The sequence below is a fragment of the Ascaphus truei genome, chromosome 4, assembly GCF_040206685.1.
Source record: "Ascaphus truei isolate aAscTru1 chromosome 4, aAscTru1.hap1, whole genome shotgun sequence".
NCBI lineage: Eukaryota > Metazoa > Chordata > Amphibia > Anura > Ascaphidae > Ascaphus > Ascaphus truei.
The window spans coordinates 72,339,503-72,364,174 of record NC_134486.1 but is presented as its reverse complement, the minus strand read 5'-3'; the positions used below and the strand labels follow the sequence as shown (position 1 = coordinate 72,364,174).

The 24,672-nt window shown below is 40.8% G+C and overlaps 1 protein-coding gene across 2 annotated transcripts in view; it reads right to left on the bottom strand.

Moving 5' to 3' along the window:
• The window catches only part of SNAP25 (synaptosome associated protein 25), a 135,283-nt gene that overhangs the window by 53,603 nt on the left and 57,008 nt on the right, over positions 1–24,672 (bottom strand). For both annotated transcript variants that reach the window (XM_075596036.1, XM_075596034.1), the window contains exon 4: positions 8,501–8,549. In XM_075596036.1, coding sequence (XP_075452151.1) covers positions 8,501–8,549 — 49 coding nt within the window. The remainder of the gene's footprint in view (positions 1–8,500; positions 8,550–24,672) is intronic.

Sequence of the window (24,672 nt, the reverse complement as noted above, 5' to 3'; positions counted from 1 at the left end):
GTGGACCACCACTCTCTGGGACTCTGCACCTCCACCGGTGGACGCTTTCTTCCAGGCCTCTCTCCCCTCGTGGGCTCCCTCTCATGTGGGCCGTTCAGCTTCCATTAACAGCTGCCCGCAGGCACTGTAAAGTTCTCCACTTGGATGCTGCCTCTCGGGTGGATGTTTCTGCCTCACTTGCACGCCGATGCGTCACTTCCGCTCCGTCCCGATACGTCACTTCCGGTCGCGGTTATGTGAGTATCTGTGTGTGAATCTCTCCTCTCTCCTCTCTCCTCTCAGGACGGCTACCACTCTACGCGTTTCACCAAAAAGGGTGCGTGGCTTCCTCAGGAGTGTTGACACTCCTGAGGAAGCCACGCACCCTTTTTGGCGAAACGCGTAGAGTGGTACCCATCCTGAGAGGAGAGAGGAGAGATTCACACACAGATACTCACATAACCGCGACCGGAAGTGACGTATCGGGACGGAGCGGAAGTGACGCATCGGCGTGCAAGTGAGGCAGAAACATCCACCCGAGAGGCAGCATCCAAGTGGAGAACTTTACAGTGCCTGCGGGCAGCTGTTAATGGAAGCTGAATGGCCCACATGAGAGGGAGCCCACGAGGGGAGAGAGGCCTGGAAGAAAGCGTCCACCGCTGGAGGTGCAGAGTCCCAGAGAGTGGTGGTCCACACCAAGTCACACCGGAGGAGGCGGGTGAGCCTGAAACTTATAAAACTCTTCTCTCCTTGATCACAATGATTGTGATACATGCTTGAATTACTTGTTTTTATTGTAAGTGTTCATTTTTAAACCATATAAAGTTGAGTTTTTTATTGTACTGGTCTGCACTATGGTTATCATTTCTTTTACATACACATTGCTGCGGAGCTGAGAGTTGGAGACCCCAATACCTGGTGGAAAAAATCCTTCTAGCAGAGACCATTGTATGTCAAAACCGCTTGATTTTGACTTACATCTCGTAAGTAGGCATCACATATGAGCCAAGAAAGAACGCAGAATTTATACACCAATTTTTAATTGTCTGCACTTAGATTGTTTTCTTGTTTTTTTGTTCTATTTCCCTCTATGCTCCCCCTGGATTACAACTGGAAACTAGGTGTACTTTACAGGACCAAATCCTCCCTAAGCCTGCTGGTCAGAAAGCGTATCGCACAGCAGATGCTAATGCCAATTATCGACTATGGAGACATAGTATACGTCTCGGCACCCCAAACCCACCATAGCAAACTTGACACCCTCTACAATTCAATATGCCGTTTTGTTCTTCAATGCAACTACAACACACATCACTGCGAAATGCTCAAAGAACTAGATTGGTCATCACTTGAGTCTAGGCGCAAAGTTCACCTTTCCTGTCTTGCCTTCAAATACTTTCTAGGCAAGCTGAGATCTGACTCCAAAAGACTGTTCATGGTCCCAAGGCTCAACAAAGTATCCAGACGCTCCTTCTCTTACCGTGCACCCCAAAACTGGAACAACCTACCAGAGACTCTCACAGCCACCACCAGTTTAAGTTCTTTTACAACTAAAGCTCTCTCACATTTTAATCTGGTCTGTAATTGTTACATACGCCTATAATATATATTATCTTTAACTTTGCATGCAATGTCTTGTATATAATGTATACCCTGTTCACTTATGTAACTGTATTTGTAACCATGTATCATTTGTCATCTTAACTCTTTCCACAGCCCCAAGTTATCATATAACACTTTTCTTCATAGCAGTGATCTGAAGTGATACTTCTCCAATTCAGGCGTAGCTGTAAATCTTTGCATCATGATGTCTTCTCACTTCGTTAAAAAATATATATAGATCTGTGGGCTTTTAACACATTTGACCGTACTCAGTACTTGGGAGAAGTTGCAATGTACAGTGCAGTGCTTCAGGTCGAATTAAAGATCTAGGGGTCACCCAAGCCGTTGCAGTATACTCTCAATGCAGAACTCTCAGGGGCCTATTCTAGAAGCTCCGAAGTTATCACTGACAAACCGCACGGCCTGAAGTAGTGGAATAAAATGTGAGAAAAAAACCCTATTCCCTAATGCAAATTGCTTCTTCTGAACTGCTTCTATAAAAAGTGAAGTGAAAAACTGCATGGTTTAAAAGCAATTTCAGGCTCTGGATGTCTCGCAATAGTAATCTCACCACCCTTGAGGTGGCGTGAAAAAGATAAGAGATTTTAGAAGCGTTTTTTTGTAATTAAAAAAAAAATGCAAGTGTAGCAGGGTACCCTCCCTTGCCTCCTCCCTGGAAGTGGTCCCGTAGTTTAGGAGGGTTTAAGTGAGCTGCGTCGGCCATGTTGTGTTTCGTGCACCCAAATACATATGGACTGTGTGTAAGGCAGCGGCCATCTTCAGGTTGGCGCTGCAGGAAGAGGAGATCCTGTCGTTCAGGATTTCCTCCGCGGACTGGAGGCGGCATGCTCAGTCCTGACAGAGCCGGCGAAGTGACAGGTAGTGTCCGGGGAGCTAGTCAAGCCCCTGGACCAGGACAGACCTGTTCGCATAGGCCCCAGCTAGTTTTCTCTACACCGTAGTGGAGTATTGTGGGGCTGGCCAATAGTAGGGGACTTGCCCCCTTTAGTGTGTGGAAGATTCAGCAGAGCAGACGGAACTGCAGCGGAGGATTCCCCAGGCCTGGTGGAACGGCCGCACGGTACAACCGGATGTAAGGCGAGAGGGGATTGTGTCGGAGGCCCTGCATCGTGGGATTATGGATTCGGCCTGTCTGAGCATACCCTGGTGTACACGAGTACCCAGGAAGATACCCACACGCACCACACGGGGAGGGTAGAGCTGCCCTCACCTACGGAATATCTTTGGGATGGATTGTTCTGCTGGACACCGGATTCTAGGTGCCATGTGCATCCTCAGTACTTTGGGGGACAATTGCTATTGTAATTACCTGTGGTTACAGTTATTGTGTGTATATTGTGTTACCGAGCGTACTATGGGATGATAGTAAAGTGTGTTGCATATACATTGTTTGTATTGTGGTTATTTGAGGTATACCATACAGGTATACCTTATCCCACCAACGCTGGGATCCTCATAGGTGGAGGTGCTGCACCCGTCACCCCAGGCTCCCCAAGCGTGGAGGCTCAGGCCACTTGTAAGCCTAACAGGTTAGCACCATAACACCCGTATTAGCAAAATCTCCCATAGGAGGAAGGAAAGGGTGTTACACAAGTTAAAGGCTCTTTTTACAAATCGATCTGATTGGCATACCCGGAGTGAAACCACTTCTAGAAAAGCCTTTTAGACATCGATTGGACATGCGAGAAGGGCTTACAGACTAGCAAAGCATGTCAATACACTTCTAAAATGCACTTTTGAAGCGGTTTGCCACATGTGGGAGCTTCTACAATAGGCCCCTTGGATATAAATATATTGCTTGATTTGTGAGTATAATCAGGTGTGCTACCACTATTGTGTGCACTATTCTTTAAATCCAGTGTGAGTCACACTGCTGTGCTGAGCACTTTTCTAACAAAATATTTAGCATTATATTTTTGTTCAATTGTCCTTTAGCAATATCCAAAGATATATAAGTAGTGCTGTAGAAGATCAAGGTGCCATCATTTGCATTTGTGTATCCTAACAGCCAATTCTATTTCTCCGTTCACTAATAGGTGATTTTTGGTGACACTGTAATAAGCTAGAAGTCTTAGATGGAATAGTAACAGCTTTATATAAATCAGGAAGATAAACAATGTATTTAGCATGACCCCTCAATGGGGACATCAAGTAGTGTACAGTATATATGCCATACACTTTAGGCACCACTCTCTTCTACTCAACCCCATTTATTTTTGAAGAGTTCCAAACTATGAGTTTTTCTAGTATAAGGTTGAAGTGGACATATACACCCAGAGACCATTGATTCCATGCTGGTTAATAATAAAGACCTACCTAGGTATAGAATAGGCAACAGGATGCAGCTTCATCACAAAAACGAGTAGGAAGCATTTGCAGATGTGTTAAAATTAGTCAACAGTAAACTAATATGTAGAGAGTGAACTATACTTCCTTCTAACTATATTTGCAGGCAAATAAACATTCCATTAATATTACAGCTTCACTCTCAAATTCAAATCTTTTGGTGCAAAATACTTTATCTTGTATGTTATATGGTCTCCATTACCCGAGACAATGGAGTATACCATGTCTATTTTATCTTTCTGTGCTCTATTTTTTTATCTTTCCTCTATCTCCCTCTCTTTCTTCCCTGCCGTTTATATGAAAACTTATACCGAGTAATGCTTATTGGATTTGGAAACGTATTCATTCATAATAAATGGCTGTTTGCACTTATCATTATTTACACATCACGTAACAGTGCTCCAAATCTTGTGGCTTTTCCCCTCCAATTTGTGCAGAATGTACATAGGAGAGTTTGTATCAAGCAGTGTTGAAATATAAGTGAGATTTCTGTATTACATAAAGATGGTTATTTATCAACTTTGTGTGATGCGCCTAGATAATCAGTGTCATTTTTTTACATTTTAATGCCGCGTGAAATATAAAGAACTTTATATTCAGATATATCCCAGATTGCTAGCTATCTGGAATATGCTGATACATTGACAATAAAAAAAAATTATATTCAAAATAACTTTTCTAGTATAAACTGTATGCAAAATCAAGCATAGCCACTAAGGTCTGTTATGCATTTCTGTAATTATCAGTGAAAGATGGGAATTATTGGAAATGTATTAGAAATGTACTCTAACAATGGAAATTCTGATCAGACATTTTTCTCTGCAAACGAGAGCATAATGTGCACTAAAGTTGTTCCCACTTGTTTTTGGTGTATTCCACTTAATATTGACTGAATTGATATTTTGACAAATTACTCATGTAAGTCAACGGTCCACGTTGGGACCGAAACGTTGGTCCATTTTTGTATTCTTTCATGTATCACACATTTTTGTCTGAATGATTTTTTTTCAGTATTTACTATATATAGACTTTGAACTGGGAGGTGTTTTTCTTGGAAGACACAATAGAATGTCACAATGGGCTTCACAGTGACTGTAACCTCTAACAGCAGAGTCTGTATAAGAGTTCACAGGACTCCTTTTTCCCTTCTGCTGTTGTCAGTACAAAGAAGCAGAAAGTGTTTTGCTCTTTTGCGATCAGATACTAACAACAAATTAGATGTCCGCAATTTTTTTCCCTATGTTTGAGAATCAGGACGAAATGTACAATTGTTGTAGCAAAAAACCCACACAAAAATGGCAAGCTTTGCAAAAAGCATCAAGAGTCGACATGCACCGTTACTGTATGTGGGCCTACTCATACTGCCATGTCCGAACAATTCGGGGCCAACTCTAGCAAAATGGATTACATTCTGGTACGATTGAATGAAATTAGAGAAAACCATCCCAAATCTTCGCACACCTTTCGTACAGTACATGTTCTAAATAAAAACCATGAGCAGTGCGGGCAATGTAAAAAATGTATATATGTAGTAAATAGTAGCATATTGACCATATGTCATTTGATGTCTTGCTTTCCCATCATCGGTTCTACAATTTTGAGTTCTTTTTAAGCAAAAAAATAATAAATGCTTAAAAGTTACAGTACAGTACTAGTTTATGTTGATGACCTTATTTATTACTAAGGTCACCCTTGATGAGACATACTACATGTCAAGCAAGAGCAGTGCAGGAAGCGCCTCAATTACTTTACCAAAACATACTGCTTTAAGCAGTATGTAAGTAGAAAGCAATATAGAGAAAGATGGCTACCATCTAGGATAGTAATGTGGCTATCATGCTGTTCCATTTAATATGGTTGCAGAAGGTTAATTAAAAAATATGTTTCATTAAAGGACAATCTCTGTTCATTTCCATGTGAGTCGTCAGCGGACAAGGTAGCTGTATTACATAGTAAGTAGTTGGAAAAAAAACAAACAAGCATTTGCTAGTGTTTCGTGTTCAGAAGAACATACTGATGTGGAAATGTAAAGTCCATTACTTTCTGTCATAAAAATACTTTCCTCCTGAGCTGTGCCCTTTGCAGAGAGTACATAAGCTATTTAATGTTTTTCTTTTTCTGACAATAGGTTTTGAAACAGGGGGTTTCCAGAACTGGACTGCATTCATGTTGGCTCTAGGGACCCCCTGCTTCACGAGGTACTTACCTCCATAGGGGCTGTCGATAGCAGCTCTGGCTGGGCTGTGTGGCTAACATAATGGCGACTTAAATGTCCTGGCTCACGCGGGCCAATAGGAAGTTGTGACATCACCCCTTACGGCTTCCTATTGGCCCACGTGGCCAGATCCTTTAAAGATGAGGAGCTGCTACCGGCACCCCCTATGGAGGTATCTCGGGGAGCAGGGGGTCCCTGGGCTGAAATTAATGCGGTTCAGCTCCGGAGACCCCTTGCTTTCCACCTATTAAAAAAACACATTCTGCTGCTTCAAGCTTAAAATAACCACAAGATGTGCAATTGTTGGCATCAAAAGAGGTTTACAGAGAAAAAGAAAAGAAGTAAGATTTCACTTTACCATTAAAATATCATGCATTTTGAAGGTATCACAGTCATCCTTGTAATATCAGAGGTTCATTTAATTGTACCAATATCATTCTACTACTCCAGCACTGCAGTATTAATCTGTGCTGCTGGGGGAGGCCGCGGTTGCGTTCTCGCGCCTTTCTCGGGCAATGGTGAAAGTTATTCTGGCTACATCTGTATATAAAGAAGCACTGAACAAAATGTGAAGAGGATGCTGTGAGCACAAACAAACTGAATACGTGAATACAAACATACAAAGACGTTCCTTTAATAAAGCTGAAGTAAGACTTTGGCAAAAGAGCCGGGAATAAAATGTATTTTACCAAGTGAACAAAGGGGGTAATGTACAAACATTAAAAAGTGAAGCAAACAAAAATAAATGAAGAAAACGGTTTCACATTTTGAAGGCGATCACATGGTTCACTAATGATATTGCTGTCATTTCTTAGTTCAAATTCAGTGTCCTGCATTCCTCTATGCCAGTAGCTGTTTAATGACATATATTGGTTTTATGCAAATTGAGATATCACGAGAAAGAAGGTGATATATAACAAAAAAAACATAACAAACTTCAAGTTGATGAATCAAGGCTTGTAAATACAAGGGAAATCTTGAATACAAAAGGGAAAACAGGGGCAATCTGATTTGAGTATAGCAGGACTATATGGGGACCCCTGTAGGGCTTAACATAATGCACAGCATCAGGTTCCTGCTGCTATCGATAAATGCAAGGAAAGCAGCTGTGCCTTCAACTTTCTTAGTATAGTAAGTGGATAAATAACTGGTATTGATTGTTCCAAGCCATAGTAACCCTGTCAATTCAATTTGTGCCTAGCAAACAGGATCAATATTATTAAACTGGTAGCTGGGACTGGAGCCTTGGGACTTTTGTACATGCATATATGGTTTTATTCAGTTAGTTAAAAGCTATACTGCTTAAAGAAACAATTTTGTATACACTGCGATAAAAGAATAGTAAACATTTTCCATTGAATTAGGAATTAATAAGCGGCTGTGTTGTTAGCTAATAACTGTTAAAATGTGCAATCACCCCAACCCAGCGTTTTAATTGTCATTATTGTATACCTATATATATATATATATATATATACATATACATATACATATATATATATATATATTTCTTGTGGTTTTAAGATATTTATATTATTTAATATACCATATTAAAGGTATGGTTCTGTTTTTAGCCATTTTGGAATGAATGGGACGTACGTTGACATTTTAATAAATAAAATCACCCTGGCAAGCCATTATGAAAACCCGCTAACAAAAAAATGCTAGGTTGGGGGGATTGCTCCTTTTAGAGATATTTGGGCCATATTAACTAAGTGGTACTATGCCATAAGACACCTTCCAGTGCAGGACAGTACCTTACAGACCATTCAAGTGAATATGTCTTCTGGCAGCAGAAGGTCTCTTATGCAGTAGCATTGCTAAGTAAATATGGGCCATTATCCAGAACTTTAAAAATGAAAGGTCATGAACCATTTACTCATAGGCGGAAACTGAGAAAGAGGCAGATTATCAGTGTACTCAATTTAGAATCACCTTATGTGCATTATGTTTTTAAACTATATCTCCAAACCTTATGTAATCTGATCTGCATTATTGACATACAGTAACAAACAGAGCAATCAAAATGACAAGTATCTGGGAGTAAAGGACATGCTGTTTGACCCACAAAAGTCCATCCATTGGAAATGGCCAAATAGATGGGGAGGTAAGGAATGTTTTACTCAAAAGTTGCTTTTGACCTCGGCCAACAGGGAATTCACCCTTACGAATTTGAAGTTAAAGCTCAGTTTGATTAGCTTTTATTTGAAATAACTGTATGTTATGGAAGGCCTGAGTCAGCTAGCATTGCTGATTTGCATTACTTTTACAGTTAAATGTTGAATAAAACATACGGTGAGGACAATGGGAGTTTTCCTTACAGATAATTGAACTTACCTCCTTGCTCATCCAACATAACCAAAGTCCTGATACCAGCATCTTTACTCTATATCCCCAGAATGGTAGCAAGACAGAAAAGAGACAGAAAGAATGATCAGTGAAAGTACAATCAATAAATTTGATAGCACAAAAGAAAAGGAATTACAGTAGATGTAACCAGGTCAACAATTGCTTAAACATAATGTTTAACATACAGTACTGTTAACCAGCTAGTATTACAAGTTCAGTCGTACTGGTCCTGGAGAAGTGTGGATTTGTGGTATGTTGTGATCATTTCTAATGACCGACAGGAGAGTTCACAAAACACTGTAAGAAGAGACTTATAAGGTTTAAAGCTCTCTGCAATTTTACTTTCTGAGTCCCAAGTGCGGTCAAGTGGCATGAAACAGATTTTGATGTACAGTACCATTATCCCATTGTGCAATTAAACAATGAGGCACCCCTAAACAACATGTACTCTATATACTGTATGCTTACTGAAAGTAGGTAGTCAAAGGAATTTAGGGGTGAGTCCCTGGCATACAAACTGATACACAGACTATTCCTTTATATGATAGAAAACAGAACATGTTGCTTCATGTTCCTGCACCTGGGCGGGCTGGTACTTTGAAAGGCAGAGTTTTATTCCTTAGAAATATGGGAGTTAGCTTGAAAGAGAGTCCCTGGCAATGCCAATCAAGGGTAGCTTGATGTGCGTGGGAATAAAACTGTGCCTGTGGAGCTTTGTGAAGTGAAACAGTTAAAAAACAAACCAATGTAAGCAAATATTAATGCAACGTGTGTCAGGGAAGTTCATTTTTACAAACCCTCAGGAACAATTTAGTTATGCAAACATGGGATTACGATTGATTCACATGGATTGCGCCCTCTGTAATTTAATTGTACTCATATATGTGTAGAAATAAAAATCGTGCATACTGTATGAGCTTTTGTCAAAATGGCCACCAGCAGATCCAATAAGTACAAATACAGTATGACATATAGAACTTGTGTGTGCTTACAAAATATCATAGCAAGCCAGACACACAACTCTTCAGGGGAAAAGGTAGGAACTCTTCCTCAGCCTTTGGTTTTACCTTATTAATTCAACACTTTATGTAATAATAATGGGTAATCAAAGGGTGCACCTCAACTTCAGCCTTCAGAATGTTAAGTTTAGTGAAGAGAAGGGCACTTCTTGGGACGATTATAAATGTGTGTTTACTTAGGGGAACACCCCACCGTCTATTGATTTGTGGGGCTACAGTACTCTACTAATTCAATCTTTATAAGAGGGTAGCAATGATGCATTGTTTATAAGAGCAATTTGAGTCAGTGAAAGCAAAATTAGACCTGTGTTAACTCCAGGGAGGGGTGAGAATTGCATATTGCTCAGGGAATGACACAATGTTATACTAAGGGTTGAACAAAGGTCTAATAATAGAATTATAGAGCTAGTTGGAGGTAAATTATAGCCAGCAAAGGCCATCTCCCATTATTGTTTTGTTTAAGGATTAATCTTCATTTGATTCTCAAGTATGTCGTTCCTCATGAGTTAGCCCTGTCTTCAATCATTTACTATGAATCCCTCATCCAAGTACCATTAACCTACTTACTGTAGAAAATACTCGCAGAGCAAGCAAGTTAAGAAAATACTGGCACCAGTATACAATATAAAACTGTATATAATCCTAGATGCTATCTTGATGGATCACATGTAATAGAACTTTGTGTATTGATTGAATTTCTATCACCTTAATGGATGTATATAAACATTCTGACGTAACCCATACTATGAACTATTAATATCTGTATATGTACATTAACTGACATCTTACAGTAAGTCAATACCAGGAAACTTTTCCAAGGCCATAGTAACAAGTATATATTACCAAACAAGGTCACTGCTTTGAAGAATGGTAATTGGACTTGTATTAAATCAATAATGTTTGATCGTGAGACCTTTACTTGTGAGTAAATGCCCTAGTAATGTAAGGCAGGACGAAATCCAAAGGACTTAGGCTCATATTCATTCACACTCACTTCAATAGTGTGTTAGGTGTCTTATGGCACCGCAAGGTGTCTTATAGAAAAGCACAGCTTAGTAAATATGGGTCTATATATCTAAGAGCCCAATTAAGACGATAAATACATTTGATGTGCTGTGCGTTTTAGTTCCTCTCTTTTCCAATCGGTGAATCTTGGTCACCATTGTAACCTCACTCAAGAAAAAAATCTCCAAGTGATCCTTTTTGAATAACTTGTCCTAGCATTGTGATCTCAGACACATGATAGGAACCGCGACCCAGTGGTAATGACACTGCCTTTGCAATGAGAGAAACTTGTTCAAAGCCTTGTGCCAACTCCCTGTGACCTTCTAAGGGACACTTTCATATATCAAATGAATAGACTTACAGGCAATACTCCTACATACAATACATATATTCTTGATAATGTACATGGTCATATAGTAGGACATTCACACCTCCACATTCCCAAATATTTACTATATGACAAGTAGACATACAGCATAATATTTCCATAACATATAGTAGTCTTGTTTAATAAAGTCATATATTTTCACATATAAAGGTATCTTTCATGTAGTCTATCCTTTGCAGATTCAAGAAATATAGATACTGTATAGAGCAGGGGTTTCCAACCTTTTTTTACATTGTGCACTCCCTGCTACAAAATATTTGTTTTTGCGAAACCCAATTTAATAAATATTATTGCCAACTCATCAGAATATTGCTGACAAAACTATTTGGACGATCCCAGGCAGTATATTATCCTGAGATTGTGGAGGGAACACACCCATAATAAGGCCCCAAACTGTGCAGACATCAAGGGTGGTATAGCTGTCAATGATAGTGGGAGCTTCCAAAGTCACGGCCCGCAATGCCTTACTGCAGTAGATGCAATGCATTGTGGGGAGTGACTTTGGAAGCTGTTGTAATTGGCAGCTATACCACCCACTATTAGGTGCAGTTGGGGGCCATACTTAGTGCGCAGTCCCCACACAGGCCTAGGAACCCTCTATACTGCCTGAGAACTGCCATTGCATTTTTGGGGGAGGGAAACCCCTTGGGGACACCTCATGAACCCCTAGAGGTTCCCAAACCCCCTGTTGGGAATCACTGGTATAGAGGTCATCACATCTCCAAAAAGCACAATAGTTTCAATCCTTTTGGTTTAGTAAATGTTGCTACTTTCTTTCCAATTTATGTTCTATAATATATGCATGTAATTCCTAATATTATTCTGTTAGAACCTGGGTAAACAAATGTTTCTTGTGCAGTAAAAAAAACTTTAGTCTCTCAAATTTGAGTCTTCCCAGGATAGAAGTTAGATACAGGCATACCCCACATTAACGTACGCAATGGGACCGGAGCATGTATGTAAAGCGAAAATGTACTTAAAGTGAAGCACTACCTTTTTTCCACTTATCTATGCATGTACTGTACTGCAATCTTCATATACGGGCATAACTGATGTAAATAACGCATTTGTAACATAATCTATAGTCTCCCCGCTTGCGCACAACTTCAGTACAGGTAGGGTTTGCCCCACTGAGTTGATACAATGGCAGTCATGCAAAAATATATACGTAATCAGCATAGACAAGTGAAGTAGTAAGCAAAGAAAAAATGTCTCTCTTTTAGCTGCTTTCTGGGGTTTTACTGGATGACTATTTAGTATTTTTAGCACACAGTCTCAATATTGAATTTTCTTTTCTCTTTAGAATGTTGAATTGTTTTTTATTTTCCATATCTGTTACCATTATAATCCTTTTCGTGCTTCAGTTCTCTGGTAGAAATACTGTGACCCATATTTAGCGGTGCTATTCCATAAGACACCTTCCTGTGTCAGAAGACACCTTATGGCCCATTGAAATTAATAGTCTGTAAGAAATATTCCCACGCTGGAAGGCGCCTTCTGATAGAGCAATGCTTTGTATATATGCTCCTGTACAGAGGTAGCAGTTCTTACTGTCTCCCGGAGCCAGGACTGGATGATCTGGACATCGCTACAGGGGTCCATGCTTCCAGTGCTTCCATGCTACGCCACAGCGATAATTTTCTGGCACCGGGGCTGCCACAGTCGCAGTCATGCAGCTTTTCCCGGTTGCGAAGACAATAAATCTTATTAGATCTGCATGTCTTGTCTGCCGTGCCAATTGGTTGTCTTATCTGGTAGGATGATAACTCTCTTCCTGGAGAGCTTTCCATTTTCTGTTAACTTCTGTCACTTTAACAACCCCAGAGTTGGCCGAGTGTATCATAGTATTCAATATAGCAAGACGTGCGAAACGCAGGTTGAACTAAAGTGTTAGCAAAAATAATAATCTGTATGTACAATATGAGTGTTTTAGCCAAAATACAGTAGGTATGCACGTGCTATTTCATATACTACTAATAGTGGTTAACACTGGGCCATATGAAACCGTTTTCTCAAATCTTACAAAGGCCCCTACATGGTGGAGGCTTGGCTATCCCAAATACTATAAAATACTATAAAGCGGCACATCTAGGCCAATTGGTACTGGCAGACTTCCACACAGATACTGTTTTGCTGATCTATGGAAAAAAAGCTAGATTTTCTATGGAAAAAGCTAGATTTATTTTTACAATATCTGAGCAAATACTGGTTAATTGTTTAACTTCCTTCAGAACCAATTCAAGCTCCCAATCTAAGTTCTCCAAGAGATCAAACACACAATTTGAAATGTATGTTATTATAACTAGAATCACTTCTTCTATGTATTTTCCAACAGATGATAACTCTGTTACATTGGAGTCACAATCAATCACACAGACTACTACACTAACTCATAGACAGACAGGCACATAACACAATGACAAATCAGCACAATCACACAAGCCACAGCACTCACTCACAGACAACTGGGACAACCAACAGAAAGACAGCCACTCAAGGGCACAATGGAGAAATCAAAATAAAGTTGCTTTCTCACAAAAACTTCCAATTCCTGACTATCTGAGTTCCAAAGTTTAGCAAAGTTTTTCTGAAATTTTCTGAGATAACTTCATTCTGATGGCCCTAGAGAATTATCCCAATTTTGAGTGTTTATAAATGCTTTGAAATCGTGTGGATAAAGATAGAATCCACCACCAATGTGAAATTATTTAATACATAATAAAAGTGTTACTTTAAAATTAGTCTTATTGCAATTTATAAGTAGGTGATATCTGTGAAGAATACTAAATATTCTTAAAGACAAAAGTCAATATATCAAAAAATATAGGGGCCTATTCAGGTAGCTTCGATAAGATCACTGCCATATTGATCGGTTTGACATGTCGTTACCTCGCGGTATGAAATTCGTGTAAAAACGGTATTCAGTAAGATTTTGTTTGGTACAAAAATGCCATAGCAGATCAAGATGAGGATCGTTGGTCAAGAGTTGGTTCTGCAGGGAGGAGAAGGAAAAAAAAAAAGGATTGCCTTTGTGCACGTATGCTCTCCCAAGCTTGGAGCTTGGGGAGCCGAACAAATTTTACTTTAAAGTGCGCTCAGCAGCAGTCAATGCACACACGCGCACACACAGCCACACACACACAAATAGCCCCGATGCATGCCCCCACCCCGCTCGTGCTTGCAAAATTATGCAGGACACCCTGTGCTCATGCATGGAGAGTTGGGGATGTCACCGCTCTCAGCGGCAGCGTGGACACAGCCTAATTTTGCAAGCACGAGCTGTTGAAATATGTAAATATTTAGACATATTTGTATTTACATTGTATACTGTTTAATAAAGGTTTTTTATTTTCATATGATTTTGATTACATCAGGCAGGGGGCCCCGAGAAATTTCATAGATGAAAAGGGGGGCTCGGCATAAAAAGTTTGCTCACCCGTGAAGTAGATCATAAAGGTAGTATATCATTAATCAGACAATAAAGATGCAATATCTCATTATATCTATGCTGATGTCAGGCTGGTGAATTCAGTATCCAATCTGGCTGTTATTGCACTGCACTTTAAGGAATGCACAAAGTATGGATTATTTCCTCGAGGCACGGTTCTCAGACCGTATCCAGTTACAGCCTCTGATGATTATTGCAGCACTTATGTAATACAGTTCTTATAAAGTATCACTAGGTATTTATCTATAAACCAGACAATATCAGCATAGTCAGTCCTATGACAAATGTGAATGCCTGAAATACAACTTGTAAATATGATCGTATACTGCTGTGAAGAGCTATGTACATTTATGGCGCTATATAAATAAAGACATACATACATACATGCAGTTATGGGAACACACTTAATTTGCTTATGTTCCCTGAGGCACGGTTCACAGACCGTATCCAATTATAGCCTCTATACTTTCTACTTAATAGATACACTGTCTCTTATATTTAAACATATACTGTATGTCATGAGACCAGTAAAACCAGCGTTAGCCAGCCTAAGTATTGAGCCTTATGTTCATTATTAGCATGCACAGTTGCATATGTTAAAGGACTCAGATCAGTTGCATATATTCACAAGACATGCCCACATATATCTGTTGTTCCTTTGAAGCATTCTTCATACATTTGTAACAAACAGTGTCAGTACTTAATGCATAGGAAGATCATACTCATCTATTTAGATCAGTGGTCCCAAACCTTTTTAGCACCAGGGACTGGTTTCATGGAAGACAATTTTTCCACGGACCGGGGAGGATGGTTTCGGGATGAGGCCAGAGAGAGGTATTAGGTAAAATACACACTTTAATAACAAATGAACTCTCTAAACTCACATGTAAGAAAGTCCCAGGCTGCAAACGTGTAGTCCGTGACCAGTGCGGCACTGGCGTGTCCCTGCTACCGCGTCCGGTATCCTGCTCTGGGGCACAGCTGGAACGCAATCTGGATCAGGCTGCTACGGTGGCCTCTCTGGGACAAACAACTGAGCAACGCGTTTCGCTGATTTATACAGTTGTGCTTAGCCCGTGGCTCCTCACCTCCTGCTGTGCGGCCCGGTTCCTAACAGGCCACAGACCGGGACCGGTCCGTGGCCCGGGGGTTGGGGACCGCTGATTTAGATGTTCTGAGATGTTACGGCACATCGAAGTTCCAGCCTGATGTCTCGGCATACAGCTACTCATAATCACTTCCGCATGGTGACATCACCGCTCGTTTGGTCACCTGATGCACGTTTCGCGTTTTCTCACGCTTTTTCAAAGGTGATTATGTTATAGTTACGGCCATTCTTGTCATCAGATTGACGTGACTTTGATGTAGTTACCACTATTGCTAGATTGTAAACTCCTCGGAGCAGGGACTCCTTCCTTAATGTTACTTTTACAGTATGTCTGAAGCACTTATTCCCATGATCTGTTATTTATATTATTTGTTATTTATATGATATGTATTACTACTGTGAAGCGCTATGTACATTTATGGCGCTATATAAATAAAGACATACAATAGTGTATTTTTATTTAGGATGCCCATTGATTGTCAATGTGTTTATCTATGCCTCATAGGTAACCACAGTGACAATCAATGCATTTTTTGACAAATGTTTGTTTTTAATTAATTGTAATGTATTTTATTTTTTATGTTTTTTTTTTAGGATGCCCATTGATTGGCAATGGCAATGTGTTTATCTATGCCTCACAAGGGTGGGTACAGGGTGGGTAGGGATAATAGGCTTTTTACCCATTACAGTGTCTGTTGAGGGGGGGGGGGGGAGTGGCCATTGCTTGACAATGTGACAATCTGTAACCGCTGAGGGTATAGATTACCGCAGTGACAATCAATGGATGAAATGGCTAGAGTGATTTTTATAGTAATGTATTTTATTGTATTGCACTGTATTGTTTATTTGAAAGGGCAAAAGTGCTATTAACCATCTTTGGCTAAGAGCACTTTTGCTCATTCCTGTGTGGTGTTAGTGGTAGAGGGGTGGGTGAAAGGGTTAGTTGCCCTGGGTTGGGTGTTTAGGCATTGCGGGAGGTGTTAACCCCTTTATTACCTTAGCGGTAGTAACCGGTAACGTAAGGAAGAGGTTAATCCCTTCCGGGAGGCCTCATCTCCCACTCTGGTGCAACTATGAAGGTGAAATTTGGCTGAGGTGGGTGTTTAGGCATCCCGGGTGGATAGCGGGAGGGATTAACCCTTTCATTATCTTAGCGGTAGTAACCGCTAAGGTAATGAAGGGGTTAACTCATCACGCAACCCTCCCGGTAGGCCTAGCCACCCACCCTGGGGCAACTACAAGCTTCACCCACACCCTCTACCAGCAACAAACCGGGCACTGCTATTTAACCCGTTTATTACCTTAGCGGATAGCCACTAGGGTAATGAGGCTGGCTGTAAATGTATTTGGATTACATAGGATTACATAATTACATTGGATTACATAATTAGGGTGATATTAATGAGGGTCAGCTCCAGAAACCCCTGGCTTCAATCCCATGTAGTAAGAATACATTTTTCTTCTTGATATGCACATCGCGATTCCAATATCGCCATCAGAATATGCCAGTTTAAGCCGCGATCTGCATATCAAATCTACCTGAATAGCAGTTACTGGGAAAAAATGCAACTTTGAGCATTTTTGGAGCTACCGCACAGTTTGTCTGTGCGACAGTGCTGTTGATCGGTAAGAAGCCATTTTCAAGCAAGTTTGACTTGTTATCTGAGCAATCTGAATAGCTACATATTCAAACTCGCATGAAAAGTGCTCTTACCACTCGATAAGTCACTTATCGAAGTTTAATGAATAAGCCCCATAGACAACTCACAATACCCATCTGAAACCGTGTTACGTAACAATCCCAAATACATATTAAATGTGTACAAGGTGTATATATATATATATATATATATATACACAGTGTTCGACAATCCTATACATCTGCACGCCCGGGGCGAGTGCATTTAACCCCCTGCCGAGTGCTGCTGCTGTGCTGCAGCTCATTTCAGGATGCCGGGACGTGATCAAGCGGGTCACCTAGCAACGCGGGCCGCCGGAAGAATAGCCCAGCCGCAGACATCCCTTGGAGGCACTGCAGTGACGCTACGCCACGCACCAACGCAGGCTCATACAGGCACTCTCTCCTGCACTTTAAGGATCTCCTAGCAACTGCCGGCACCAGAGGCGGAGAGAGGCCTGGAGATTGTGGCTGGATGTGTCTGCGGAGCGGCGCTGTGTGGCTGGAGGAAGTTGCTGCTGCTGCTGCCTCCATGTGAATAGTGGGCCAGGCGGACGGAGGGAGCCCCCCACGCTGGATTCCCTCACTCTCATGGCAGGTAAGAGAGAGGGAGGGAAGTGGGGGGTGGAGGAGGGACGGAGGGAGGGAGATGCAGCATACCACTGCAGTGAGCCGGCTTCAGCCATAAGAGCACCGTCACTGCTGTATTTCATCTCCTGTCAGCACCGCTGATAAGAGGAAGAGTGAGGAATTTGAGAGGGCGGACACTCGCTCTCGCAGAGCGAAGGGGAGGGTGTGTGTGTGTGTGTGTGTGTGTGTGTGTGTGTGTGTGTGTGTGTGTGTGTGTGTGTGTGTGTGTGTGTGTGTAAGTGGGAGAGTGTGTGTATGTGTGTGTGTGTAAGTGGGAGAGTGTGTGTGTGTGTGTGTGTGTGTAAGTGGGAGAGTGTGTGTGTGTGTGTGTGTGTGTGTGTGTGTGTGTGTGTGTGTGTGTGTGTGTGTGTGTGTGTGTGTGTGTGTGTGTGTGTGTGTGTGTGTGTGTGTGTAAGTGGGAGAGTGTGTGTGTGTGTATGTGTGTGTGTGTGTGTGTGTGTGTGTGAGTGTGTGAGTGTGTGTGTGTGAGTGTGAGTGTGTGTGTGTGTGTGTGTGTGTGTGTGTGTGTGTGTGTGTGTGTGTGTGTGTGAGTGTGTGTGTGTGTGTGTGTGTGTGTGTGTGTGTGTGTGTGTGTGTGTGTGTGTGTGTGTGTGTGTGTGTGTAAATGGGAGAGTGTGTGAGTGTGTGTGTGTAAGTGGGAGAGTGTGTGAGTGTGTGTGTGTGTGTAATTGGGAGAGAGTGTGTGTGTGGGAGTGTGTGTGTAATTGGGAGAGAGTGTGTGTGTGGGAGTGTGTGTGTGTAAGTGGGAGAGAGTATGTGTGTGTGTAAGCGGGAGTATGTGTGTGTAAGTGGGAGCGTGTGTGTGTGTGTGTAAGTGGGAGAGTGTGTGTGTGTAAGTGGGAGAGTGTGTGTGTGTAAGTGGGAGAGTGTGTGTGTGTGTAAGTGGGATAGTGTGTGTGTGTGTGTAAGTGGGAGAGTGTGTGTGTAAGTGGGAGAGTGTGTGTGTGGGGGTGTGTGTGTGTAAGTGGGAGTGTGTGTGTGTGTGTGTAAGTGGGAGTGTGTGTGTGTGTGAGTGTGTGTGTGTGTGTGTGTGTGTGTGTGTGTGTGTGTGTGTGTGTGTGTGTATGTGTGTGTGTGTGTGTGTGTGTGTGTGTGTGTGTGTGTGTGTGTGTGTGTGTGTGTGTGTGTGTGTGTGTGAGTGTCACCCACCCTGTCTCCATGTCTCACTTTGTCACCCTCTGTCTCACTTTCTGTCTCACCCTGTCTCACCCTGTCTCACCCTGTCACCCACTGTCTCCCTGTCACCCTTTGTCACCCTCTGTCTCACCCTGTCACCCTCTGTCTCACCCTGTCACCCTCTGTCTCACCCTGCCACCCTCTGTCTCACCCTGTCACCTTCTGTCTCAACCTGTCACCCTCTGTCTATCCCTGTCTCACCCTGTCACCCTGTCTCACACAATCTCTGTGTCTCACACGCACACGCTCTCTGTGTCACACACACACACACTCTCTGTGTCACACACAGACACACTCTCTGGATCTGGATATCTTATTTACCCTATATATCTTAACTGGCCTATACCTTCACCGAAATAACCTATACTGCTTTCTTCCAGATCTGACTCAAGCGTCACACGGAAGACATCGGAATCCCCCCTAAACCAGAAGACAGGTAGGAAACACCTCCCCTCCAACATATAACATTGTGGGGATCGGGGTACCTGGACATTGAGGGACTGCGGATCAGGTAAGATCCCAGGTGAGATTGCTGCTTTAGATATTGTGAAGCGGGAGCATCCAGACACTGGTTAAGGGGTGCAGGAAACTAGTCATTCACATCTGGCTTTTTTTTGTAAATACGACATTTACACACACACACACACACACACACACACACACACACACACACACACACACACACACACACACACACACACACACACACACACACACACACACACACACTTAACAAGGACTAATTGTAGTATAAAGTAATATGTCAAAAACGAATGTTGTTCTTACTAGAAATTTATTAAAAAAAAATTTTAAACCGGGCCTGAGGGCGCGACTAGTGGCGGGGCTAGGGGCGGGACTGGGGCGGGGCTGGGGGCAGGACTAGGGCGGGGCTAGGGGGCGAGTAGATTTTTTTGTTTAGTTCTGCATCTATACATACACATTTATTATTTATACATGGTTATTTATATGATTGTCACGTGTATTACTACTGTGAAGCACTATGTACACTAATGGCACTATATAAATAAAGACATACAATACAATACACCTGTACACTTATGTAGATAGGCTCTCACATATACTTACCTGTGTGTGTGTGTGTGTATATATATATATACACAAAAAAAATATATATATATATTTCAAATAAAAATGAATATAATATAAGTGGAAAATGGGACTCAGTCATCCCAATCGTGATTGTCCACAATGTACAAAGTCCACCTCTCTCTTTCTCTCCTCTAGAATTTGCAGCTTCTTTTTTGCAGGCGCTTCAGTTCCTCATCCAATGTACGAATATGAGAAAAAAAAAGGAAGCACTAAAATATGCCAATAGTGATGTACAGCTATTTCCAGTTTAATTCTCTTTAAAAGATAAGTAATGCACTCTCAAATTCACAATAGTGAGAAGGCTCATCAGATCCCCTCGATCTCGCGTCCTTCACAATAGACACTTTCTGGGCACAATGGTCAAGGGAAGAGGGTACGCAGAACACGTGGGATCCTCTTATCATGGAAATCTCCCAGAACTAGCTCCTCAATATTGTTTTTTTGCGCCTCTTTATCGTTCTCATATTCGAGAATTGTATCATGATTCCCCAGTGCATGTATCATTTTTATTGAATTCAGTGAAATAATAGAAATGCATCACTGTGAAGTGGTAGATGTTTGAAGGGTTCCGGTCCTGGCTTTGACTGGAACTCACCCTTGCAAGGATGTTGAGATTCCAGGCAAAGCTTTCCCTGTACTTGGCAATTGGAATCACCTGTTCTGGACTCACTGCAGCCTATTCTAGCCTCCGCAGGGGCCGTGCCTCAGCTCCACCTCCCCTGCTACTGGTTCCTGTCTGCTTTAAAAGACTTCCTCTTCCTTTCTGCTTTGCTGAGCATAATCCTTTCTGGTTGCGTCTGTGTTTGCCACAAGGATCCCTGTTTGGCCTGTCTTGCCTTGTTCTCTTTGCTGAATCGCTGGATCCCCAGCGTCATCGCTTCCTGTGTCTTGGAGCCTACTCTATCCAAAGGCCGTTCCTGTCTGCATACCCAGCTTCCTGAGGCCTCCGTTACTCATCATCCTTATCCTGCTTTGGGAATCCACTCTGTGCTGAAGCGCTGGTTTTCCTGCACCATAGCCTCTTGGTTCCAATGGCCTACCTGCATACCCTGGTTCCAGGGCCTTCCATGATGTCCAGCTCCTGCCTCCCTTCAAGAGGACACGCCTATGCTGAAGCTGCTACGCTGAAGCATTTCCTGGAATCGACCCGGCTTTCCACGACCACGCTGCTTTCTCCAATCCTGACCCTGGCTATGTTTGACCATGGAATCCGCACTCCGGACCAGACTCTGTGGTTTAAGGTCGGTGTTCTCACATCCCCACCTCAGCCCCGCGGTCCGGTCCCGGTTTGTGGTGAGCACGTTCGTGACAATGTTGCCTTATCGAAGTTTATTGAATCTGGCCCTTTGTCACTCAACATTTTCTTCCTCTGTAGCACTAAAGTCTATCTCAAAGGCCTATCTAGTTTGCCTTCTACTACATGAATTTACTCAAATTCATGATTCCCATTCACTAATTGAAAAGTGACTTATACTTATAATGTAATCTTCTCAGAGCGCTGTAATGTATAACACATCGTACTATATAAACAGGGTCCCTTGCCTAATCCTTCACTCGTTGTCTTGCTGGGAACCTACACTTTGCATCTCTTTTCTTATTTTTCCCCAGTGATGGGTTTGTTATCTAGAATGTTTTTCTTCCTTGAGGTAGTTTTTTTTCTTTCTTTTAGAAAATATGCAATATAGTCTTGTTGTGGATCTTATAAATATTTATAATATTATAATATTCAATATCTATATCTATCTATAATGTGAACATTGTGATTTTTCCTGATATCACCTGAAATAGACTGTTTTATTTAAAAATATATATTATTTGTGGAAATGTAAGAAATACATTATTGAGACAAAAATCTAACCCGACGCATCCTGGAGTTACAAACAATAAAACACTGACAGTTGTCAACTGCCTAAAGAAATAAATATACTACAATTTGCAGACAGACTACGTATTTATTTTCCTTTTCATTCCTTTAAATTATTTATCAAATGTGAACATTTAACACAAATTAGCTAATCCTTGTGTTACAAAGTAGCACAAAGTAAAAAACAAAAACGTTCATAAATTATATTTTTTAACTCCACATTACATTGTCCACTTTTTTGGTGTAATTCTTTTATGCAAATGCATTTGATAGCGCTGTTTTTTGCGATGTCTGTGGAACTACACACCTTTGTGTTGAGAGCTAAATAAAGCTGTTATATGACTATACTGTACCTGTGCAATAATTGACAGTATAAGGTATAACAATACAGAAATATAGGAGTATTTGTCCTGCTAGCTATACTGTATGTATATTTGGCATACAGTACTTGAATGAAATCTCAGCAGGAAATAGTCTACATTGTTACCACTGAATAAGAAAACACAACATGAAGCAAAGTTTAGATGTCATTTAGGGGTTTTCTATATCCCTTTTATCCTCAAATATGTACCCGATGCATTGTTTTGCATATATTTTACATTTAACATAATCCATAGCTATGCATTAAAATATAATGGTACTGCATTTGATATAAAAACCAGCCTATATTTTTATTTATCCAAGGCATCTTTACACCATATTTGGAGAACATTAACTTTTTGGTAACACTTTTCACATATTTGTAGTGTTTCTACAGTATGTAGCATTTTTCAATCTATGCTGCTACAGTAAGTATGAACTATTAGCCATAAAACATAAATTCCGTTATTCCTAAATTACATATATTTTTGGGAAGATCATAAATGCTCTATTTTGAATACACTTTTATTTTCAGCTCCACCTTTTTGTTTAGGATAATGGCCTCTATTCAGACCTCGAAGCCTAATAATGCATAGGAGAAAACAGCGCCTATTCATTAAACTGTGAGATTTGCAATACAAAATGCGCCAAAAATTGCAGGCAATTTGTAGTGAAAACAATCTGGAGATACATCTGTTTATTAAGAATTAGATATGTAGAAATATTGCTTCCAAAAAATTAATTTGCATGTCTTTGTCCTGGTTTGGGGGGAAACAGAGATTATTTTTCAACATATAAGTCTTATCTAATAAATCTCATCACAAATTGAATACGTTATCTATTGTCAGTGGTATATAAGGAGAGAGGGGCATTTCCTTTCCCTCTACATATCAGTCTTCCAGCCTTCATAAAAAAATAATAATCATTTTAGCACCGTTTGGACATGTAATACCTACTTGATGAATATGCGAGATGTTACAACTTTTTCCCCGTTTTTTTGCTCATAAACAGCATTCTTGCATTTTAAAGAATATGCCCCAGTGACTCCTACTGTTATTTATGCTGTTGCATGCAAGTAACCTGCTTTCATTTGTCCTAGATTTTTGTGGACTGAAGTAAGAGGCTGGCATTTCCTTTTTGAGAGGTAATTGTTGTGCTCCTAGAGTACTATTTGAGTGATTTAGTGCTACTGTCACAATCTCGGAAGAACTAACTTGAAATGCAATGTCACTTCTCCTTGTGTGCTTTGGCGAGTTACGTCACCCTCCCTATGCTCCAGGCAGAACATTTACATTAGTCTTCCAAATACCAGTGTCATGTAGAAAAAGGTGCCTGGTACAGTAGACGACTATTTGCTTGACGTAGCTATTGTTCTTCATTAACGGATAACCGTTAATAAGGAGGAAAATGAGGTCTTACCTAATTAGGTAAGGTGAGGATCTATCCCTAAGTTCCTACACACGCTCTAGTACTGAATTTTCTTGTTACATGATAGAAAAAGTTTGAAATAACTAAATAACCTGCATAGGTCAACAGTCTTCTAGATTTTAGTTTTTCAAAGGATAGCTGCAGACTACAACATTTGTGCATAGCCGACGGTTTCAGGTGATACCGGGTGTCCCCAGGAGGCGCTGCTTGATATGATGCTTTTTAGTCTGTTGTACAGTATAATGCTTAGAATCAGCTCACATGGGAAACAACAAATGACAATGGTGCCACAATGTGACAGGATATTACTCTGAAATAAAATCAATATCTTTGTTTGAACTAAGTGGAGCCAAGCGAAAGGATAATGTAATGAAAATAAATTACACAATCAATGTCATCGATATATATATTTTTTAGCAAATATAATTTTATATCAGCAGGAAAGTGTTTTGCAGAACAAAGTAGATTTGATTAAATATATGTTTTCTGTTGAGAAATGTAGTATAGTATTTTTTTATTCATTGTATTAAAATCACATACACGCTTGGATGACATACCAACACGGTCATTTCAATTCTTAAATGAACCTTAGGATATTCGCTTCTATGATAGAAGTTCCCGGTAATGCCTGGTCAACCATTATTAACCTGTTCATTGCAAAGGGGCCGGGTCATTATGTTTTCTGCCAGTAAATGCAAAACTCATAGAGCCTAACCAAATTAGGGTAAATATATAAATAAAAGTGAAGCAGGTGATATCTTATTAATTACAAGCAGAATCGATATATCTATTTTTTTTTAAGTCACAGTCAAAGCTGCACTATTATTAATCAATAAGGCATAAATAACTCTTTTAAAATGTATAGCTTCTCTGAAATTACCGGGGAAACAATTAGCTTGAAGAACTAGTTTTAGTGTTGGTAATT